General features: G+C 46.1%; 1 protein-coding gene across 1 annotated transcript in view; it reads right to left on the bottom strand.

Annotated features, from left to right (window-relative positions):
• The window catches only part of CNNM1 (cyclin and CBS domain divalent metal cation transport mediator 1), a 300,200-nt gene that overhangs the window by 2,278 nt on the left and 274,424 nt on the right, over positions 1–23,498 (bottom strand). Inside the window, exons 10-11 of the mRNA XM_030204797.1 lie at positions 22,219–22,332; positions 21,520–21,618 (exon numbers count right to left, since the gene is read on the bottom strand). Of these exons, the coding sequence (XP_030060657.1) occupies positions 21,520–21,618; positions 22,219–22,332 (213 nt within the window). The remainder of the gene's footprint in view (positions 1–21,519; positions 21,619–22,218; positions 22,333–23,498) is intronic.

Raw genomic sequence — 23,498 nt, 5'->3', positions numbered from 1 at the left:
TTTTGCCAAAAATGGGCGTGAGGACACCTTACCGCCACCCACTGACTTAGCGGTAAGGTCTCACGCGTTAACCAGCGGTAATCATCAGCATGCATACACTGCTGATTACCGCCTGGTTAGCGCCATGTGGTAGAAAATAAAAAATATTTTCGGGCACGCGTAGCAGACATACATAAAAAATGGAATTACCGCCCAGGGCTCATGCTAGTTCCAAATTGACGTGTGTTGGTGGTTGAAAATGACAGGTTAGTACCTATTGCAAAACTGGCTATTTTGGGGGTGTTCCAGGGGCAGAATCAGCACTTGGCTGGTTCAGTGCCGATATTCAGCACTAAACCGGCTAAGGTCACTGCATATATAGGACCACATAAAAGTCAGTCCTATCTTTATGCGGTGCCTCATAGCCGGTTAAGTGCTGAATATCACACTTAACTGGCTATGGTGTAGCTGGCTCTGTAAACCTGGAAATTCAATGCTGGAGTCTGGACATGGCCTGGCACTGAATTTGTAGGCATAATGCCGGTAGTGGTCAGCAAAATGTTAAGCACCACCAGTTGAATATCAACCCCTGCTGAGCACCCCCAGCTGAATGAATGGATCCTCAGGCGCTTAGTCGAGATCGGGTGGCAGAGCCGGTGGTGGGAGGCAGGACTGGTGGTTGGGAGGCAGGGATAGTGCTGGGCAGACTTATACGGTCTGTGCCAGAGCCGGTGGTGGGAGACTGGACTGGTGGTTGGGAGCCGGGATAGTGCTGGGCAGACTTATACGGTCTGTGCCAGAGCCGGTGGTGGGAGGCGGGGCTGGTCATTGGGAGGCGGAGATAGTGCTGGGCAGACTTATACGGTCTGTGCCCTGAAGAGCACAGGTACAAATCAAAGTAGGGTATACATAAAAAGTAGCACATATGAGTTATCTTGTTGGGCAGACTGGATGGACCATGCAGGTCTTTTTCTGCCGTCATCTACTATATTACTATGTTACTATGAATATCAACCCCTAAAGTGACTTTTCTACCTTTCTTGTCTGGTCATTTTACTTTTCTAATTGCATTGGTCTCAGTCTCTGATTTCTGCTTTCCTGTCTTCTCTTAAGTTTCATATCAAGGTCTCTTTGTCTATTTGACATTTCATTTCTCTCTGTGCCCATCATCTATCTCGCCGCTCTGTGTCTTTATTTTCATATGTTCAGTATCTTCCCTTTCTATGTTCCAATCTTCCCGTCTAACCTCTTCCATCTGTGTCCATATCCCTCCTCCTATGCCCAGAATTGTCCCTCTGTCCATATGCCTCCATGTGTTTGGCATCTCCCTTCTGTTTCCTTATCTCTCCTCTTGTGTTCAGCATCATCCCTGTCTCCCTATCCTTCCCTTGTCCAGGACTGCTCATTTTCCCTTGTCGTCCCATGTTCAGCATTACCCTTCAAGGTCCCTATCCACAACCCATGCCTCTCCTTCTGTGTCCTTATCTCCCCACCCCACGTCCAGCATCACCACTGTGTTCCCACCCCTACCCCATGTCTAGCATCACCTCTGTGTTACTATCCATTCCCCCACATCCAGCATCACTCATGTGTCCCTGTCCCTTGTGGTGGTTTGGCTTGCCGGAAGGATAGGGACACAGAATGGAGATTTTGGACATGGAGGAGCCTAAGGACAGGGACACATGAGTGATGCTGGATGTGGGGGAATGGATAGTAACACAGAGGTGATGCTAGACATGGGGTAGGGGTGGGAACACAGTGGTGATGCTGGACATGGGGTGGGGAGATAAGGACACAGAAGGGGAGGCATGGGTTGTGGATAGGGACCGCCCATGCCCAGAATCACTCCTGTGACCAGAATAACTCCCGTGTCCCTGTCCCTATGCTCTCCCCATGCCAGCATCTTCTTTCTGTATCCCTATTGTCCTTCAGGTCTAGCATCTCCTCTCTGTCCATATCACCCTCCCCTGTGTCCAGAATTGCCCCTAGGCTCCTCACCTGCCCAGCATCTCTTCTGTCTCTCTATCCCTCCCCAAACATGGTCCAGCAGTTTTCTTATCCTCCCACATAGTCCAGCATATGTCTCTCTCCTCTCCACCCCTGTCCTGTCCATTATCTTTCCCTCCATCTGTATGTCCAGTATCTCTTCCTTCCATTCCCTGAAGTCTAATATCTCTCTTTCTTACTCTCCCCCCTTGCTCCCTCATTTCCACTTGTTGTCCAGCATCTCTCCTGTTCTCCCACCTGACCCCATGGGACCAATGTTTCTCCCTCCAGTGTTTTCCCCTCTTCCTTCCTTCCCCTTTCCCACCTGCAATCCACCTGCAGTCTGCACTCTGTCAAGGGCCACCCATGAGAAAAAAGGAAGTGAGTCAGAGAGGGTGGGATGTGACAGCAGGATTGCTTTAGGGCCAGCTGCATGCAGCCTGTGTTAACCAAGTTTGAAGGATCACAGGTTGGCGAGGCAAGGAACCACACAGCAGGAAGGAGGGGGTAAGGATGGTGAAAGGTGTGTGTGGGGGGGGGGGGTGGGGGGGGTGGGAGAGGAATCGAGAGAGAGGAATAATGGTGCTGCAAACTTTGAGAACAAAACAAAAAACAGATGGTATGGCAGCAAGGATGGGTATTCACTGAATCCCTGGAAGGCCTTGATCACTTGCCATGACTGCCTGCGAACACCTAAATAATAGAATTGCCCTTAAGTCTGAAACTAAGAAAAGCTAAAAGACAAACAAATAAAATTGCTCAGTAATCCAAAAACAAGTCCACAATTCTTGAGCTAACCTAAAAAAAAAATAGAGAGGATAACTACAAGCAATAAACTCAACAAATATAGGAAACCAAAAGCAAGCAGCCTATTTTTTTTTCTAATAGTAAGCTCCATCAAAAATCCAGAAGTAGTACAGACATAAAGCAACCATAAAAAAGCCTACAGCCCAATCTTATCACAAAGAAACAAAGTAAGTTGACAGACTAAACACTTACAAGAAAAATTCAGAATAAAAGATGTGCCAGCTGCAAAACCCTCAGCCTCAATAACAGAAATTGTTTATATTTTTTCTGAGTGGTCTTGGCCACATCTTGAAAATCTCTAATTTTCAATCCCATAAAGGCATCTTTTTTCCTAACAAAAAAAAAAAAAAACACCTATCCGGTTCTAATTTCAAAAGTCACTAGGAAGCAGAAGACACAGACAACTTTGAATCTAAGGTCTCCAGGAAAGCAGTCCGGTCCAAACTGTTTTGAGAAATAGGAGTCAGCCCATCTTGACCTGAGTTTAGTGCCTTCTTCTTGAAAAGGGGTAAATAATGCACCTTAAACACAGGGGAAACAGCCTCAGGAGAAATTTTGAAAATTTCAACTACGGTAAAATTATGTATCATACCTGATAATTTTCTTTCCATTAATCATAGCAGATCAATCCAAAGACTGGTGGGTTGTGTCCATCTACCAGCAGGTGGAGATAGAGAGCAATCTTTTGCCTCCCTATATGTGGTCATGTGCTGCTGGAAACTCCTCAGTATGTCGATATCAAAGCTCCATCTGCAGGACTTAGCACTTAGAGAATTACATGCAAAAAGGGACACTCTGCCCAGCTCACCACCCCCCAGCGGGGGAGGGACACCACACCCGCCGATGCGGAGGGATCTGGCTTATCCTGCTACTGCAACCGCGGGAGGAGCTGGCTTACCCAAACACCGCCGAAGCGGGAGGGATACAAAGCTACCCTACTGCCGCATGAAGCGGGAGGGAGCGCCAGCATAATTTAGTTATCAATCCAGCCATCGCCAAAACGGGGGGAAAGGAAGCAGCAGCTCACTGTAACACAAAATCGTTTCAACTCAAGGAAAATCCAATTGGAAGAACTTGAACACGAAGTCCTCCTGAACAGGAACTGAAGACTAAACTTGAACCTGAAATATAACCAGAACAAAAACAATACAGATGTCTGGGTGGGGCTATGGATTGATCTGCTATGATTAATGGAAAGAAAATTATCAGGTATGATACATAATTTTACCTTCCATTTCATCAAGCAGATCAATCCATAGACTGGTGGGATGTACCGAAGCAGTACTCACCCAGGGCGGGACATGGAAATCCCTGAACGCAACACTGAAGCTCCAAACTGGGCCTCGGCCCGAGCAGCCACATCCAAGCGGTAATGTTGTGAGAAGGTATGAGCTGACGCCCAAGTTGCCGCTCTACAAATCTCTTCCAAGGAGACAGATCTGGACTGTGCCATCGAGGCCGCCTGTGCTCTAGTAAAGTGCGCCTTCAGCTGAATAGGCGGAAGCTTCCCTGCAGCCACATAAGCTGCCGCAATCGTCTCCTTGACCCAACGTGCCACAGTAGGCTTAGATGCCTACAGACCCTTACTAGGGCCTGCGAACAGCACGAACAGGTGATCCGACTTCCGGAAGTCATTGGTTACTTCCAAGTATCTGATGATGACTCGCCTCACATCCAGACATTTGAGAGCAGGGTACTCCTCTGGGTAATCCTCCCTATGAAAGGAGGGTAGACAAAGCTGCTGATTCACATGGAAGCGAGAAACAATCTTGGGCAGAAAGGAAGGCACTGGGCGAATCAACACTCCTGCCTCAGTGAACCGCAGGAAAGGCTCTCGACACGAGAGTGCCTGGAGCTCGGAAACTCTTCTGGCTGAATTGATAGCCACCAAAAAGACCGCTTTCAACGTCAGGTCCTTCAGCGATGCCCTCGACAAGGGCTCAAAGGGCGGCTTCTGCAAGGCGCGTAGCACCAGATTGAGATTCCACGTAGGCACTATCGAGTGCAGAGGAGGGCGCAGGTGATTAACTCCTTTGAGGAAGCGCACCACATCTGGCTGTGAAGCCAGGGAAGTACCCTTCAGATGGCTCCTGAAGCAAGCTAGAGCCGCCACCTGGACTTTCAGCGAACTGAGCGACAGGCCTTTCTCCAGGCCCTCTTGCAGGAACGCCAACACTGAAGATATTGGAGCAGTGAAGGGCGATAGAGAGACTGCCTCGCACCACGATGCAAAAGTACGCCAAACCCTGGCGTAAGTAGTAGAAGTAGAGCGCTTCCTCGCTCTCAGCATAGTGGCGATGACCTTGTCTGAGAAGCCCTTCTTCCTCAGCCGCTTCCGCTCAAGAGCCAGGCCATAAGACCAAAGGAGGAGGGATCCTCCATCACCACGGGACCCTGATGCAAAAGGCCCCGCTCTGCTGGCAGCCTCAGAGGGCCGTCCACTGAGAGTCTGATTAAGTCCGCATACCAGGGGCGTCTGGGCCAATCCGGACCCACCAGGATCACCCGACCCGGATGCTGTGCCACCCGGCCTAGAACTCTGCCCATCATGGGCCAGGGCGGGAACACGTAGAGAAGCTCCTGTGCCGGCCACTGCTGGAGAAGAGTATCGACTCCCAGAGATCGAGGGTCCCGTCCTCTGCTGAAGAACCGCGGCACTTGGCAATTGGCCGAGGACGCCATCAGATCCAGGCTCGACTGGCTCCAGCGCTTTGTGATGTCCAAGAACGCCCGAGCCGACAGCTGCCACGCTCCGGGATCCAAAGTATGGCGACTGAGAAAGTCCGCCTTGACATTCATGACTCCCGCAATGTGGGCCGCCGACAGCTGTTCCAGATTCGCTTCCAACCACAGGCATAGCTTCATGGCCTCCTTGGCTAGAGGGATGCTCCTGGTACCTTCCTGGCGATTGACATAGGCCACAGTCGTGGCATTGTCCGACAGGACCCGTACTGGCCTCAGCACCAGGACCGGGAGAAACTCTAGAAGCGCCAACCGAAGCTCGGAGTTCCAGAAGGTTGATAGACCACTTCGCTTCCGCAGGAGACCAGAGCCCCTGCGCTGTCCTTCCCAGGCAGTGGGCTCCCCAGCCCGTCAAACAGGCGTCCGTCGTGACAACAACCCACTCCGGGATTGTGAGAGGCATTCCTGCGGATAGCTTGTCTGGCCTCAGCCACCAACTCAGCACCTTACGCACCGCTGGATCCAAGGGAAGGCGTACAGTGTAATCCTCCGAAACTAGAGTCCACCGCCGCAGAAGAGAGTGCTGTAGTGGTCTCATATGGGCCCTGTCCCAGGACACTACGTCCATCGTAGCCGTCATGGAGCCCAACAGCTGCACATAGTCCCAGCCCGAAGAGTAGAGGATGCTAGGAACTGGTCCACCTGGGTCCAAAGCTTGACGCTCCGGTTGTCTGGCAGGAATACTCTGCCTACTTGGGTGTTGAATTGAACTCCCAGATACTCCAGGGACTGAGTCAGGCGCAGCTGACTCTTTTCCCAGTTGACGATCCATCCCAGGGAGCTCAGAAGAGCAATAACCCTGCCCGTAGCTATCCCACACTCTGCATGAGGGGGCTCGGATCAGCCAGTCATCCAGATAGGGATGGACTTGCACTCCTTCCTTGCGGAGGTAAGTCGCGATGACCACCATTACTTTGGAGAAGGTCCACAGAGCAGTAGCCAACCCGAATGGGAGGGCTCTGAACTGGAAGTGGCGACCCAGGACTGCAAAACGCAGGAAGCGCTGATGAGGCAGCCAGATGGGAATATGTAAGTAAGCTTCCTTGATGTCCAAGGATGCCAGGAATTCTCCTTTTTTCACCTCAGCTATTACGGAGCGGAGAGTCTCCATCCGGAAGTGCCGTATTTTCAAGGCCCAATTGACTCCCTTGAGGTCGAGAATAGGCCAAACAGAACCTCCCTTCTTTGGCACCACAAAGTAAGTGGAGTAACGTCCCTTGCCAAGTTGATCTACTGGCACTGGGACCACCGCGCCCAGGCGGATCAGGTTGTCCAAAGTCTGCTGCACTGCCACAGCTTTGACTGGAGACTTGCAGGGACAGTTCACAAACCCGTCTCTCAAGGGCCAGCAGAACTCCAACTTGTAGCCGTCTCTGATGACTTCCAGAACTCAAGCGTCTGAAGATACCCTGGTCCACTCTCCCAGAAACGAGGATAGCCGTCCTCCTATCTGCTCTAGGCCATGGACCAGGGCCCCGTCATTGGGTACAAGACCCTGGGGAGGGCTAGAGGACGAACCTCCGGGACGGCGGTCCCTGCGAAAGGAATGCTGCTCGGGGGAGAAGTTCCGCTTGAAGGAAGAGGAGGGAGAGGCGGTCGACTTGCCTGGGCGATACCGACGGGCTTCCTGAAATCGGCCCTTGGAGGAATCAGGGCGAGCACTGCCGGCCCGTGCCCTGACCTCCGGCAACCTCTTGCCCTTAGACGTACCGAGCTCCGTCACAATCTTGTCCAGTTCGTCCCCAAAGAGCAGCTTGCCTTTAAAAGGCAACTTGGCTAGGTGAGATTTTGAGGCATGGTCAGCCGACCAGTGTTTAAGACAGAGCCACCGCCGGGCAGAGACTGTCTGAGCCATACCTTTAGCCGAGGCTCTCAAGACATCATACAGCAAGTCTGTCAAGTAGGCCAAGCCCGACTCCAGGGCCGGCCAGTCTGCCCTCAAGGAAGAATCCGAGGGGGAAGCCCGCTGCAAAACAGTCAGGCATGCACTGGCCACATAGGAGCCGCAAACTGAGGCTTGCAAACTCAGGGCGGCCGCCTCAAAGGCCAACTTTAAGGCCGCCTCCAATCTCCTGTCCTGAGCGTCCTTCAGGGCAGTGCCACCTTCCACCGGCAGAGCCATTTTCTTAGTCACCGCAGTGATTAAAAACTCCACTGTAGGCCAGAGAAAGGCTTCCCGTTCCCCCTCAGGCATAGGATACAGACGGGACATAGCCCTGGCTACTTTAAGGCTCGCTTCAGGGGAATCCCATTGAGCCAAAATTAAAGTCTGCATGGCTTCATGAACATGGAAGGTTCTAGGCGGGCGCTTAGTTCCCAGCATAATGGCTGAGCCAGCTGAGGCTGAGAGAGGGCCTTCCTCTGGAGAGGAAATTTTCAAAACGCTCATGGCCTGCACTAACAGGTTGGGTAAATACTCTGAGCGAAAAAGCCACGCTGCAGAGGGGTCATCCGCTCCATCCGAGCGAGGATCAGTCTCCTCCAAAGAATCCCCTAAGGACCTTTGGGAGAACTCAGATACGCTGCCCTCATCCACATCAGAGGAGACAGAGTCCCCTAGGGCCTGGAGATCCACCCGAGGGCGCTTGATCATGGAGGCCTCATCACCCATATCAGACAGGGGAGCAGGGGCAGCGTTTTGCATAAGAAAAGCCTGATGCAGCAGCAAAATGAACTCAGGGGAGAAACCCCCCAGTCTGTGCACTTCTGCAGCCTGGGCCACGGCCCTAGAGGCACTCTCAACCTGCGCTCCCAAGAGCGGGGGAGAGGTGCGCTGCGCATCCAAAATGGCGTCAGGCGTGACACTCTGCGGAGCCGCGCGGGAAGAATGGCGCTTTAATTTCGCCGCCTTCTTACCGTCGCCCAAGTCAAGGGCGACCATAGGATTAACGTTTCCCACCTCGAGGACAGCCCAAGAAGAAGCCGTCCGAGCAGCGTGGCTGGCCAAAACCGGGAGGGCGGCCAGCGGGGGATGGGCGCCTTAGGCGGGAAAACCCGCCGCACTGGAGGAAAAATCGGGAAACTCTCCCGACTCCGAAAAGGGGCCCAAAAAAGGCGACTCTGCCTTCGAACCCCCCGCTTCCCCGCTAGACGCGCGCACGCGGTCCAGGGAGCGTCTTTTCGCGCCCTTGCCCTCCAACGCCATAAGCCATGAGGAGACCATTCGGGGAACCCCCTGCCCGCTATAAAAGGTAAAATTACCTGCTTCTCACTCCGAGCTGCAACGAATTGGAGTCCCAGTGAGCAGCTGAAATAAACGCCCTTTTTGGACGTTTTTTAAAAAAGACGTTTTTTTTTTTCAACGGAGCCAGCGGGAGGGGGGAGAAAAGGAGGGACCTGTCACCACCAGGTTTGCATTTGCTCAGGAAGAGCCCTCAACCCCAGGTACTCAACAAAACCTAAATGAGTAGGCTTGGAGACCTAGCCAGAGCTGCTGCTGTGTGTGACCACCACCTGCTGAGACAGAGAACATACTGAGGAGTTTCCGGCAGCACATGACCACATATAGGGAGGCAAAATATTGCTCTCTATCTCCACCTGCTGGTAGATGGACACAACCCACCAGTCTGGATTGATCTGCTTGATGAAATGGAAATGTTTCTTATACAGTTCCACAGCAGATCAGACATTAAAGAAATATTTAATAAAGCACAAATTACACTTCTTTAGTTAAAATTTTCCAGTTTTGCTTGAAGACAGCATTTTCTCTTTAATCAAAACTTCATTGGGGCTCGCCAAAGATTTCAAATGACTTTCAAGCAGCTATACTTGACCTGCTAAGACACCTGTGCAGGGGTGTAGCTACGGGTGGGCACAGGGCCCACCCAATCACGGTTCAGGCCCACCCAGTTTCTCTTGATGCTCCAATCGGCACGATCTTGGTTAGGCTGCTGTGGGAGTGCACAGTGCTTTCAGGAAATCTATCATGTCGCAGTGCTCAGCTCAGTAGGCAGCAACAACAGGAGCTCTGCAGTCCTCCTACCCGGGAATTTGGGAAGACACAGGGAAGAACAAGGTTTGTGCCAGGGCTAGCGCAACCCAGTAAGAGCGGTAAGCATGGCAGGGGGGGCACCGACCTCTGGAGGGTACCACAAGCCATGCTTACCACTGCCAGGTGGCTCACAGTTACAGTTCCAGCCCAAGCAGCAGGTAGCTCTCGGTCCCCACCTGCCCGCCCTCAGCTCCCCATCAGCCCTCCTTTCGTTCCTGCCACCCTGCATTTAGATCTTTTATTTTACAGCAGCGGCAGTGAAAGCAGCAGGCTCGCCTCCAGTCTTCCCTTCCCTCTTAGTGTCCCGTCTTCCTCTGATGTAATTTCCTGTTTCTGTGAGGGCGGGACACTGAGAGGGAAGGGAAGGCTGGAGGTGAGCCTGCTGCTTTCACTGCTGCTGCCACGACTTGAAGTAAAATAAAAGATTTAAATGCATGGCGGCAGGAACGAAAAGGGAGATGTTGCGGAGAAGAGGGCGGGTAGGTGGGGTTGGGGTGAGTCACTGGACATGGATGGGAGGGAAGGATGTGAGCAAAGAGAGTCACTGGACATGGATGGGAAGGGAGGGCAGGGGAGAGAGGAGAAATTGCTGGACATGGAGGGGAGGGGAAGGAAGGGGATAGAGGAGAATTGCTGGATATGGATAGATGGAGGAGATGGCAGGGGAGAGAGGAGAGCTGGTGGACATGGATGGACGGAGGGGAGGGCAGGGGAGAGAGGAGAGTTGCTGGACATGGATGGATGGAGGGGAGGGCAGAAGAAATGCTGGACATGGATGGAGGGAAGGGGAGAGAGGAGAAATGCTGGACATGGATGGAGGGGAGGGGAGAGAGGAGAAATGTTGGACATGGATGGAGTGGAGGGCAGGGAAGAAAGGAGAAATGTTGGACTGGGATGGAGGGAAGGAAAGTCAGAGGAAGGAGATGCACACGGATGGAGGTGAAAGGAGAGAGAAGAAATGCTGGACTCTCAAGCCCAGCTGCCCAGGTAAAATAAATATGTTTAAATGTACAGTGTAATGGTGGTGGTGGGCTTCTGGGTGGGAGTGGGCTTTTCACTGCCTAGGGGAAAAAAGTTATATTTATAAATCAGATATACCTTTTCCCCCCCTAAGCAGTGAAGAGCATACCCCCACTCAGAAACCAACCAACAATAAATTTTAATGTTGTTGGGTTTCTGGGTGAGGATGGGGATGGGCTCAATGCCCAAGTTAAAATAAGGGGCATATAATAAAGACTACTAGCTGTGAAATCCGAAATGATGAAAAAACTGTTACGTGTAAGGGGTGTATAATAACGCTTGTAAGGAAGGAAGGGGTCACTGTGAACAGAAAATAAGGTAGGTATGGCAGAAAATGTCAGTGTAAAATTGAGAGTACTGAACTGTGGAGAAAGGCATGGTGAGTGAAAAGACTGTGTAGCTGGAGAAGGTTTGTGGATTGATGAAAACAGTTATGGCACAAATAATATATGATACAACATCAGGCTTATTTTCGAAAGAGAAGGGCGCCGATCTTTCAACACAAATCGCAAGATGGGCATCCTTCTCACAGGGTCGCCCAAATCGGCATAATCGAAAGCCGATTTTGGACATCCTCAACTGCTTTCCGTCGCGGGGACGACCAAAATTCACAGGGGCGTGTTGGAAGCGTAGCGAAGGCGGGACTGGGGCGTGCCTAACACATGGGCGTCCTCGGCCAATAATGGAAAAAAGAAGGGTGTCCCTGATGAACACTTGGACAACTTTATCTGGTCCTTTTTTTCTTACGGCCAAGTCACAAAAATGTGTCCTAAATGACCAGATAACCACCGAAGGGAATCGGGGATGAACTCCCCTTACTCCCTCAGTGGTCACTAACCCCCTCCCACCCTCAAAAAAATTTTTAAAAATATTTTTGCCACCCTCTAATATCATACCCAGCTCCATGACAGCAGTACGCAGGTCCCTGGAGCAGTTTTAGTGGGTGCAGTGCACTTCAGGCAGGCGGACCCAGGCCCATCCCGCCCCTACCTGTTACACTTGTGGTGGTAAATGTGAGCCCTCCAAAACCCACCCGAAATCTACTGTAGCCACATCTAGGTGCCCCCCTTCATCCATAAGGGCTATGGCAGTGGTATACAGTTGTGGGGCGTGGGTTTTGGGGGGCTCAGCACACAAGGTAAGGGAGCTATGCACCTGGGAGCAATTTCTGAAGTCCACTGCAGTGCCCCCTAGGCTGCCCGGATGGTGTCTTGGCATGTCAGGGGGACCAGTGCACTACAAATGCTGGCTCCTCCCACGACCAAATGGATTGGATTTGGTCGTTTCCGAGATGGGCGTCCTCGGTTTCCTTTATGGCTGAAAAACGGGTCGACCATCTCTAAGGTCGACCTAAATTTTGCGATTTGGGCGTCCCCGACCATATTATTGAAACGAAAGATGGCTGCCCATCCGTTCACCGGGACGTCCTGCGAGGATGTCCTCAGGAAAACCTGGGCGCCCCTTTCGATTATGCCCCTCCATGTGTAATGAAGACCTGTTATAGTAAATGGTTTATATACAGCAAACCTGCAAATAGTGAAATGATCGTGATGAAGATTAAACAAAAGATTAAAATCTGTTCAAGCACCTGTATGGGTATATACATGTCAGATATATACTGTGGTGTGGCAAAACCATGGATGTAGCATGTGTAGCAACTAACTGCTAAGGTAGTGGGGCATATACTTTATGCTGTAGAAGGATAGCTATGTTGGGGAAAATATTGTAGCATGTTGGTTGCAACACAGAAAGGGTGTGTAGTCTATGTCTAGGTTAAGACCAAAAGGGGCCTGGCTTTTAAAGTGAAAAATAAGTCTCTGCTCCTCTTGTAGAAGAATCTTATTCAAATTGTTTCTCCTCCAGTTCTGTTGGAATGCTTTGAAAACAAAAACTTTCAAGTCTTCTATAATATGGCCAGTCTCAAGGCAATGCTGAACAAGCGGAGCCTTAATATTACATAAGTACATAAGTACATAAGTAGTGCCATACTGGGAAAGACCAAAGGTCCATCTAGCCCAGCATCCTGTCACCGACAGTGGCCAATCCAGGTCAAGGGCACCTGGCACGCTCCCCAAACGTAAAAACATTCCAGACAAGTTATACCTAAAAATGCGGAATTTTTCCAAGTCCATTTAATAGCGGTCTATGGACTTGTCCTTTAGGAATCTATCTAACCCCTTTTTAAACTCCGTCAAGCTAACCGCCCGTACCACGTTCTCCGGCAACGAATTCCAGAGTCTAATTACACGTTGGGTGAAGAAAAATTTTCTCCGATTCGTTTTAAATTTACCACACTGTAGCTTCAACTCATGCCCTCTAGTCCTAGTATTTTTGGATAGCGTGAACAGTCGCTTCACATCCACCCGATCCATTCCACTCATTATTTTATACACTTCTATCATATCTCCCCTCAGCCGTCTCTTCTCCAAGCTAAAAAGCCCTAGCCTTCTCAGCCTCTCTTCATAGGAAAGTCGTCCCATCCCCACTATCATTTTCGTCGCCCTTCGCTGTACCTTTTCCAATTCTACTATATCTTTTTTGAGATACGGAGACCAGTACTGAACACAATACTCCAGGTGCGGTCGCACCATGGAGCGATACAACGGCATTATAACATCCGCACACCTGGACTCCATACCCTTCCTAATAACACCCAACATTCTATTCGCTTTCCTAGCCGCAGCAGCACACTGAGCAGAAGGTTTCAGCGTATCATCGACGACGACACCCAGATCCCTTTCTTGATCCGTAACTCCTAACGCGGAACCTTGCAAGACGTAGCTATAATTCGGGTTCCTCTTACCCACATGCATCACTTTGCACTTGTCAACATTGAACTTCATCTGCCACTTGCACGCCCAATCTCCCAGTCTCGCAAGGTCCTCCTGTAATCGTTCACATTCCTCCTGCGACTTGACGACCCTGAATAATTTTGTGTCATCGGCGAATTTAATTACCTCACTAGTTATTCCCATTGTTGCACTAGTTATTCCATATTGTTGCATTTGATGTTACTGCGATGCTCTATAATCCACGTTTTAACCACCCGGATGGTCTTGCCGATGTAAAGCAAATTGCAGGGACAAATAATGAAGTATATAACGATAGTGGTGTTACTGTTGGAGTTATGTCAGAGAGTATATGATCTCTGACTCTGTGAGCGGATAAAGGTCATCATTTCCAAGGAGTGCTTACAGACACTGCATGTGCCACAGCTAGAATGACCAGAGAAGTGAATATGGCCTTGTTAGGCAGGAGGGCACAAGTTTTTCTTTGAGATTACGGTCTCTAGAGTGAGCTATGATCAGACGTTTATCTTTAAAACAGGTATGGCCTTCAAGTAAGTGCCAGTGGCGCCGTATGCTCTTCTGTATGTTTTTAGACAGCTGTGAATATCAAAGAGTACAGACTAAATCAGGTTTCACTTTAGGTGTTTGAGACTGAAGGAGTTCTTCTCTGCTGGTCATGATGGCTCTATGGTGTCCGGTGATGATATGCCTGGTAGGATAGCCTCTATTGCAAAATCTTTGGTGTAAATGGTGAGCCTTGTGAACGTAGTCTTCAAGGTCTGTACAAATTGTTCTCAGGCCCAGAAACTGACTTAGAGGTAAATTTTTCTTTAAGGCTAGATAATGGTAGCTCTGGTAATATAGGTAGGTGTTGCGATCTGTAGGTTTTCTGAAGAGGCTGGTCTTCAGGCGTCCATCTGTCTTGGTAATGAGGAGATCCAGGAAGCCAATGTGAGTAGAACTATGTTGCATCTTGAATTTCAAATTTTCATCTCATAGGTTTAACCAGGTGTGGAATTCCTGTAGAGTACTTGTATCTCTTTGCCATATAATAAAAATGTCGTTGATGTATCATTTGTAGAACACAATATTGTTTTTGTATGGATGCGTGGTAAGGAAGGTTCCTTCAAAATGAGCGACATATAAGTTTGCTAAGTCTGGGGCCATGGCTGCACCCATCATAGTGCCCTTTATCTGTTGATTTAAAATTCCCTGAAAACAGAAAAAATTATTGGTGAGGGCTATACTAGCGAGAGTGATGATGAGATGATTAGGTATGCATCTATGGGTGTTTTTAGTTCTTAATACTTCTTCTATAATGATGAGAGATTCTAACTGAGAAACATTGGTGTATAGTGATTCGATACCCATAGTGACCAGTATCATGTTGGAAAGGTCTTCTTGAAAATCCTGAATGAGTGTTTTTTTTCCTTCACTTTTTTTTCATTATTTCGGATTTTACAGCTAGTGTCTTTATTATATGCCCCTTACACATAACAGTATTTTCATTTCATTTTTGTTATAGCTTCTTTAGTTTCTGTTTCGTTTACCTTTAATACTTTTTTTTTCCTTTTCCTCTTCTGTTTTTTTCACTGTACAGTTCTTCTTATACTGTCACGTTATCATTTTTGATTTTTGCTCACCCTGCCCCCTCTGCTGTGCATGTCATCATGTGATGCACTTGCGTCACTTCTTTGGTTTGTTTGACCATGCCTGCCTTTTTCCCGCCTTTTCATCACTTTAAATAGCCTTGCCGGCTTCACTTTTCTCATTGCTGCCTCAGCATTTTTTGTTCAGCACTACTGCAGTCGACTCTTCTCACAGGTTTGTTACTTTTTCTATTTGCCTTGTGTTAATCTGATCGTGAGCCCTTGTGCCTAGGCCAAGGCTTAGGAAGGACCTTGGCCAAGGCCTAGGGAAGACCAATCAGGCGCTAAGCAATACCGTGGGCCACAGGGCCCCGCACACTTAGGCAATCAACAAGCACCACCAGAAAAGGGAGATAGACCACTCAGGTGGGCCGCAAGGCCGATCTGGAACCCACTCATAGAGTCCAAGCGTACGGGCTGCAAGGCCAAACTGGAACCGAATCATACACTACAGAAGGGAAAAGAACAAGGGGTCCCCGAAGGGACTGGAGCTCAAGCAGCACACACAGCGCCAGCCAGTGACAGAAAGGGAAGGGCAACAGACAAAACTGGCGGATATTGACTACGACAAGAGGAAGAGAATACAAACAAAGGCTACACAGTAACTCAACTAGCGGAGGGCAAAACCCACAGGGAAAAAGGGAAAGCAGGGGTCAGAATGGGACACTATAGATACAGAACCTACAAGAGCGAAGCTCCACAGGAATGGCTGAACAGGGAAAAACTGAAGGAAAAGGCTGCTTTAAATATAAGGACAGGAAAGAAGCAGGCACACAAGAGTACAGAAAGGGATAAGGCAGGCACCAGAGAAAGGCTGCCTAAAAAAAGCAGGGCTCACAGAAGGCAAATACCAAGCACTGAACATAAAGGGTTAACACTGAGTAAAGGGAAACTAAACAAACAAGCAAGAACAAGCTTACCATGGACAGAAAGGCTGCCTAACAGAGGCAGGGCTCACAGAAGGCAAATACCAAGCTCTGCACATAAAGGGTTAACACTGAAAAAAGGGAAACTAAACAAACAAAGCAGGAACGAGCTTACCATGGACAAAAAGGCTGCTAACAGAGGCGGGAAGAAATGAGGCAGAGGACAGACCCAGCTGCACTGCAGAGAAGCAATCAAGGACACACTGGTAACAACCAGCACACTTCTGACGCCTGCTGCTTCAGACGTCAGCTCAATCCCTGACAGGCCAATCAGAAGCAAGTCCCAGTCATTCCCCTGCCTGTCTCAGTAGAATCATAACATCTTGCCTCTTCTTTTTGCTTAAGCCTTTTATCCTTTCTTTTACTTTTGTCTGGGGTCACTATCCCTTGCTGTCTCTGTGTACTCCAGTCAATTGGTGCCCACCCAGTTCTTCCTTAGGCCCACACAAAATCTGATGTCTGGCTACGCCCCTGGGAAGAGCTCTAACATCTTTAACCTTTCCTCAAAGTCATTTCATGTTCTTTATCATTTGTTGTCCTTCGCTGTATCTTTTTTAATTGTGTTGTATCTTTTTTTGAGATGTGGCGACCAGAATTGCACATAAAACTCATGGTGTAGTTGCATCATGGAGCAATACAGAGGCATTATGATATTCTCTGATTTTATCTCTATTCCTTTACAAATAATTCTTAACATTCTATTTGCCTTTTTAGCTACTGCTGCAAATTCATCAGATGATTTCAACATATTATCCCCAATGATACCTAGATCCTTTTAAGCGACTAACTCCTAATGTGGAATCCAACATCATGTAACTATAATTTGAGTTATTCTTCCCTATGTGTATTACTTTGTGTTTGTCCACATTAAATTTCCCACCTTCTATCTGGATACCCAGTCTCCCACTTTTACAAAGTTCTTCTGCAATTTCTCAAAATGTTCTCGTGAATTAATAACTTTGAATAATTTTGTGTCATCCGCATATTTAAAACACCTCACTTATCGTTTCCATTTACAAATTATTTATACATGTTACAAAGGCAGTGCTCCAATCCTTTGGAATTCCATTATTCGTCTTTCTCCACTGAAAGTGAAGTTACTCACTTGTAGCAGATGTTCTCTGAAGACAGCAAGATGAATAGCCACACTGATGGGTGATGTCATCTGACAGAGCCTTGCACAGCAAACTTTCTGGAAGCAATCCATGACACATGCCTGCATCTTCTTGACTACCATCGCCACGCAGGACCAGCTGTCTAGTATAATAGGTGATAAAATACAACTCCAAGGAGGAAGTGAAGAAGGCAGTGTAGATATTCATCCTGCTGTCCTCGGAGAACATCTGCTATAGGATAAGCAGGATGATATCTTCACACTGATGGAAATCCCTAGATACCAGGCTGTTATAAATAAAAAGGTAAGGAAGACGCCTGCAAAAGGCAAGGCCTAAGAGCCAGAGAACTGTAATTTGTTTTTGGTATTTTCTTTCTTCCTTTTAATAGCCTGGAATAGAAACAAATGGGCTTGGAGGGGAGGGGGGAAGAGTTGGAATCTAGATCCCAAATTAAATTCCTGTCGCACCAGGAATCTTGTTCTACACCAAGGTTTCCTCCATTGTGGGAAATCCTGAAAACCTGGTGAGGGCTGAGGTTGGACACCCCTGTTCTAGACAGTAGTGAGACACAAATATGAGGACTGAAATCCATGTTGCAGCTCTGCAAATGTCTTCTTTGGAGGCTGATTTCAAGTGGGCTAATGATGCAGCTATCGCTCTGATATGAGCTGTTACGTGATCCTCCAGAATCAGACCAGCCTGGGCATAAGTAAAGCAAATGCAGTCTGCGAGCCAATTATGACGTCTAAGTCCGACTTTGGACGTTTTGCAAAAAACGTCCAAAATCTAAATAGGAAAAAAGGTCATTTTTGAAAAAGAAAAACATCTTACCATTTTTTTAAAAAATACTATTTTGTGATTTGGACATTTTTTTTGGTCCATTTTCACACAAAAAAAACCTGTTCAAGTGCAAAATGCACAAAATCAAGCTATTGGGATGTAGGAAGAACCAGCAGTTTTAGTAAACTGGTCCCCCTGACATCCCCAGACAGCAATAGGACACAAGATGGATGCCTACATGTATATCAGGGTGTTGTAGAAAACTTTGAGTTCAGTTCCTTAAGAAGCACCAGAGAAACAGGAGCTCGCTGTCGGGTGTACCCATTAGTTCCAGAGCAAACAGCAGCTAAGTACCAGTTCATTCTTATTACAAAATGTAAAACCTAATAAGTAAAAAATATATATAAAAAAAGTTTGAATAATGAGCAGAAAAACGAGGTTTTTTTGACTTATGAGAATGCTCGCCAGCTGATTTACAAAAGAAAAGTTAAATTTCAAAAGTAAACGCTGAGCGACACGGTCCACTGTGTGACAAGTAACAGTGAGGACTGAGTATCTGAAGTCTTTTCCTCTTAGAACGTACGATATCATAGTGAGAGATTTACTTGCAAGTGGTGGACTTATATGTATTTTTGTAAAGCACGTACCAGGTAGAGAGTTAATTATGACATAAAACATTGCAACCTGGTTGTCTGTCTGAGTTTGGATAATTTGGTATTGGAACACCTCATTGAATAACCCTCACGTAATGCCTCTAAATCATCTAGAGAATATCTTATCTTACATTTCCCAAATTGTAAGAAATTAACCTACAAAACAAGCCATACTGCTAACTTTTCATATCAAGGCACTAAAATTTGGAACTCCTTACCTAAAACCATCAAATGCACCGATGATTATTTGTTATTCCGAAGTCTATCGAAAACTTGCTTCTTCAGTCTATCCTTTAAGGAAATAAGCACTCTTCTCAAATAAACTCATGGCATTAGATCCAAGATGGTGGTTTGATCCTGTCGTGGTGCTCCGTGCAGTCCTAATTCTTCGAAAAAAAATGCCGAAGTGAAGAGGAAGGTCGGCTGCTGCAGGGACCCCAAGCCGGCCCACAGCTTCAGTGTCGGGTTCCCATAGAGTCTTTTTTGCGGAGATCGGAGGTGATTGAGCGAGCGGGCGGCAGCATGTTGACGGCGTTCGGCAGGGTGGAGATCCGACGACGCCCCTGCTTGATGTCACTCTAAGCCCCCCCCCCGCAGCCTTGGTGTGTGAGCTCTCCAGAGCAATCTCTTCTTCGGCTGCCGGGAGAGGAAGCTGAGAGTGAGAGATTGGGATCCCAGGGAGAGCAACTGGAGAACAAAGGAGTGTTAAACTCCCTTAATTTAGAGACTCTGCCTCCAGGGGAACTACGGGAGATTGTTTGAATGCAAGTGAAATGAAAGCTGAAGAGAATAGTTCTACTGATAAGGTACAGACTTTAAATTTTCCACAATTTTTACAAGAGAAACCAACTGAAGTGACTCTGGAAAAACTTTGGGCCTTAATTGTTAACCTGGGCAAGGTTTTATGTCCTCAAACCCAGGTTCTTGAGACCAGGACAAAAAAATTAGAAGAGGAAATGGAAATAGTAAATAATGAAATAAAGAAAACCGTAGAGAAAGTTGAGACTCAGGAAAAAAATGTTGCTCAATTTCAAATAAACCAAAAACTGTGATAAAAGATAATATGATTATGCGGAGGAAGTTTGAGACTTTAGAAAACTCACTGAGATCAAACAATTTAAGATTTTTGAATTTCCCTAGGGTGTTATCGGTTACACCCAGGGAAATATTGAAGAGATATTTTAAGGAAATTTTTGCACTTAAAGAAGATACTATTCCCCCATTTTCACAGGTATATTACCTTCCAAATAAACCAACAGAAGCACAAGTTTCCACTAATCAAGCTGAACCCCTTTTGGATGTTTCAGCTATTCTAGAATCCTCTGATACGGATCTGGCAGTTCCTTCTACTTTATTGGCAACTGTTGCGTTAATTTTGGATAAAGTATGGATTATGAAAATGTTCTTCAAAAAGAAAAATAAAGAATTTATAGGTCTTAAAATTTCAATATTCCCAGATGTAACTAAAGAGACCCAGAAAAGGCATAGGCAATTTTTGCTGCTTAATCCTGGAGTTCTTCAGATTGGGGCTATCTTTCATCTTCGATACCCTTGTAAATGTATGTTCAGATTCCAATCAGTAAAATATGTTTTCTTCGAGCCATCCCAGCTTACAGAATTCCTTGTAACCACACACTCTTTGGGGTCGAATGTTAATATTTACTGACATTTATTTGAGCTCTGTTAATATATGACACTTAGATGTTAGACAGGTTTCTAAATTTACCTTAAAATGTTTAATCTTCTTTTTCTCCACTATTGGTAATCTTGGATCTAAAATGAGGACTTGACTGTACTTATATATTTATAATTTTTTCCCTTTATATTAATTATTATTGTAAAGTATACTTTTATGTACAAGCTTAGGCTTGATAGTGATTGTTTATCAATTATATCTGAAATAATAACTAAAAAAAAACTCATGGCATTAATTTTTACCTCATCTCACCTCCCACTACTCCTGTCTACCCAGTTAATCCCAGCCCTTTACCTTTTTCCTCCATATTTCAATTAACTAGCTTAAAACACTAAGGGCTTCTTTTACAAAGCTGCCCTAGAGATTCCCACATGACAAATGAGAGGAAGCCCATAGGAATTGAATGGGCTTTCTCTCATTTGCCGCACTGAGAATCAGTAGCGTGGCTTTGTAAAAAAGGCCCTACGTATTTAATTGCATTTGTTCCTAACTCAAGTTTTACTGGTCTAACATTATATGATGTATTTTACTTTCTGTTAATATATTTTGAACATGTTCATACTTTTCTAATTGTTATGCATGTCACATTGAACCTGAGTTCTACTCAGGCAAATGCAGGATATAAATGTCATAAATAAAATTTAAAAAATAATTTGAAGACTGGAGCCTTGGGAGCACTCTAAACCAGGGAAATCAGCCTACAGGCTGATGTCTAACGTGCTTGATCAACTGGTGAAATCCGCTCACATTCTATTGCCTAAGAGCCAGGAATCTAGCTTAAAACAGGGGAATCAGCCTTTAGGTTATTGAACTAGAACCCCTGTTCAACCATGGGAATCAGCTGGCAGACTGCTGCCTAGGAGCCTGGAATCCTGCTCTACCAGTGGAATCGGTCAAGTAGCAAGAGATATAATCAGAGAACAAAACATGTGGCAGGAAAAAAATCCCAGTTGTACTGGGCACCGTCTACCTGATAAAAAGAATTTCTAATCACAGCTTCATATGATGTCTGTATACCTTTTATCTTTATAAAATCTAGGAGGCTCTTTAGTATAATGCAAATACTAACAAGAGCGCTAGTAGTAACTTTGAGAAACAGAGATCATATCCAGTATATCCCAGCTGATGAGTAAAGTCCAGTTCTATCATACTATATGTAAAACCAACTCATTTGGAAACATGATCCCTGAGAGAACATAAAGGGTAATGGTTAGTCATGTAGACAAAATACAACTAGTCATCTGCCCTACTTCTACATTTGGGAAAAAAAACCAGGTACAGAAGAAAGGAAGAAAGCAATGAAATTATGCATATTATTGATAATTTTAAATAAGATGGCACAATTCAGTGCACTAACCCTGATATATATATTTTGTATTTACATACTTAGTGTCCTCAGGAGCTTCTTTCCCAAAGTTTCCTCAGAGCAGCTTAGGGAAGAACTTGTTATAGTTTCATGGCTTAAAATGCCCGAATCCACGTTTACTTTATAGACATCACTGTCTAAAAATAACATTGAAATAAAGAAAGTTAACAACTTTACAACTGCTAACATTACTGCTTGCACAGATCTTGAGAATTTCAAAATTATAATTTCTGATGATTCTGTATATCCAATTTTATATTTTCATCTCTCAAAATTAAACCAGGTTAATGCTTCCTCTATTTCTTCCCTCAGCCTATTTCAATCCTAAATCCTAGCAGTATCTATGGAAGAAATAGATGTATCATTTGTGATATTTAATAATTTCTGTAATTCTATATTTATGCATTCATGCATTTTGATATTTTGTACATGCTACTTTCATGTACATAGGATACCTTTGTATTTATTGTTTTTTTTTTTTTTACTGCATAGTAAGTACTATAAGGCTATATTTAACTTTAGTACACTTTTTTTTTTATCATATGACCCTTTATTCGTATAGCTTTTACAGATCAACTTTTTCACACTGGTAACTCTGCTATTAGGCTGAGTTTCTGATGCTGCAACCTGAAATTTGAGATTGGGGCTAAATTCACCTGTTGCCTTTACACATGCTAAACAGTATAGCAGTTCAAGAGACAGCTATCTGAGTGATTTACTTTGTCTTTTGTTGTTCTCCTCATTGTCTGCCAACTCTTCTTTTTTATATGGGATTTCATCCAGGTGCAGGAACACTGAATCACAAGGACTCTTCGGTCCACCTGACTTGCTTCCTGTAGGGTAAGCATATATTTACTGTGTGCAGAGAGGTTCAAAGGAAGCTATAGGTTGATATCATAGTTGCTTCAATACAGGGTTTGATATTCAAAAGATTTGTCTGGTTAACTTTGGGAGTTAGTCAGACTAATATTTACCTTTGAATTTGCATTCCCAATGACAGAATAATTTTTCTGTAGACAATTCAATGTCTGGCCAAAAGAGATCCAGTCAAATAGAAGATGAATTGGAGGCATGCCACAGTTTGGTTAAAGCTTTAATTGGATAATGCCAATATTCAACACTATCTGGTTAAAGTTAACCAGGTAACTCTGGACAAAACAATTATTGTTTTTAAGTTTATCTAGTAAGCTTTAGCCAGTGACATTTAAAACTATAAACTTAGGCCCCCCCCCCCTTTCTAAGCTGTGCAAGCGGCTGCCGTGCGGCAGTGCCGACACAGCCTATTCAAAGTGATTCGGCTTTGTCGATACTAGCGGACAGCAACCGCTAGTGCAGCTTAGTAAACATGGGGGTTAATTAGTTAAGTCATTGAATATTCAGTTAAAAATCTTTACCTTTAACCAGATATTCTGCCACTGAAATTCACCCTCAAAGTTTTTTTTACATCCATTTCCACAGAAGTATTCTAAGACACCAGTCAGTACTTCTATACCACATGGTTCTGAACCAGTTTTATTTAAATGGGTAAAAATAAAACAAACAAAACAAACAAACAAACAAAAAGAATCAATTAAATACAGTAGAGCCCTGATTATCTGACCTTCGGTTATCTGATGTTCCAGATTATCCAACAGTTGCTAATCTGGGCTCCGCACCTTCCTTCTCACTCAAATAGGATTAGGCCCTCCTCCTGGACTCTCCCCACCTGTTTGTGCCTCTTTCCCCAGGCCTACAGGTACCTTAATGTCCTTGGTAGTCTAGTGGTGAATTGGGGCAGAAGCGATCACCAGCCGCTCCTGGCCATGCCAGCTCTGCTTTCAAAATGGCTGCTGTAACCTCAATGGCAGTCTTGCAGGCAACTAAGAGGTCGTAGCACTTATTTTGAAAGCAAAATTGGTATAGACAGGAGCAACTGGGGATCACTCCTACCATGACTTTACCACTAGAAACTGTAAAGCTGGGGGAGGGGGGGGGTCGGAGTGGGTCCAGGAGATGAGGT

Source organism: Microcaecilia unicolor, chromosome 5 (assembly GCF_901765095.1).
Source record: "Microcaecilia unicolor chromosome 5, aMicUni1.1, whole genome shotgun sequence".
Taxonomy (NCBI): Eukaryota; Metazoa; Chordata; class Amphibia; order Gymnophiona; family Siphonopidae; genus Microcaecilia; species Microcaecilia unicolor.
Note: the sequence above shows the minus strand (reverse complement) of the source record. Positions and strands in the feature narration are given on the sequence as shown.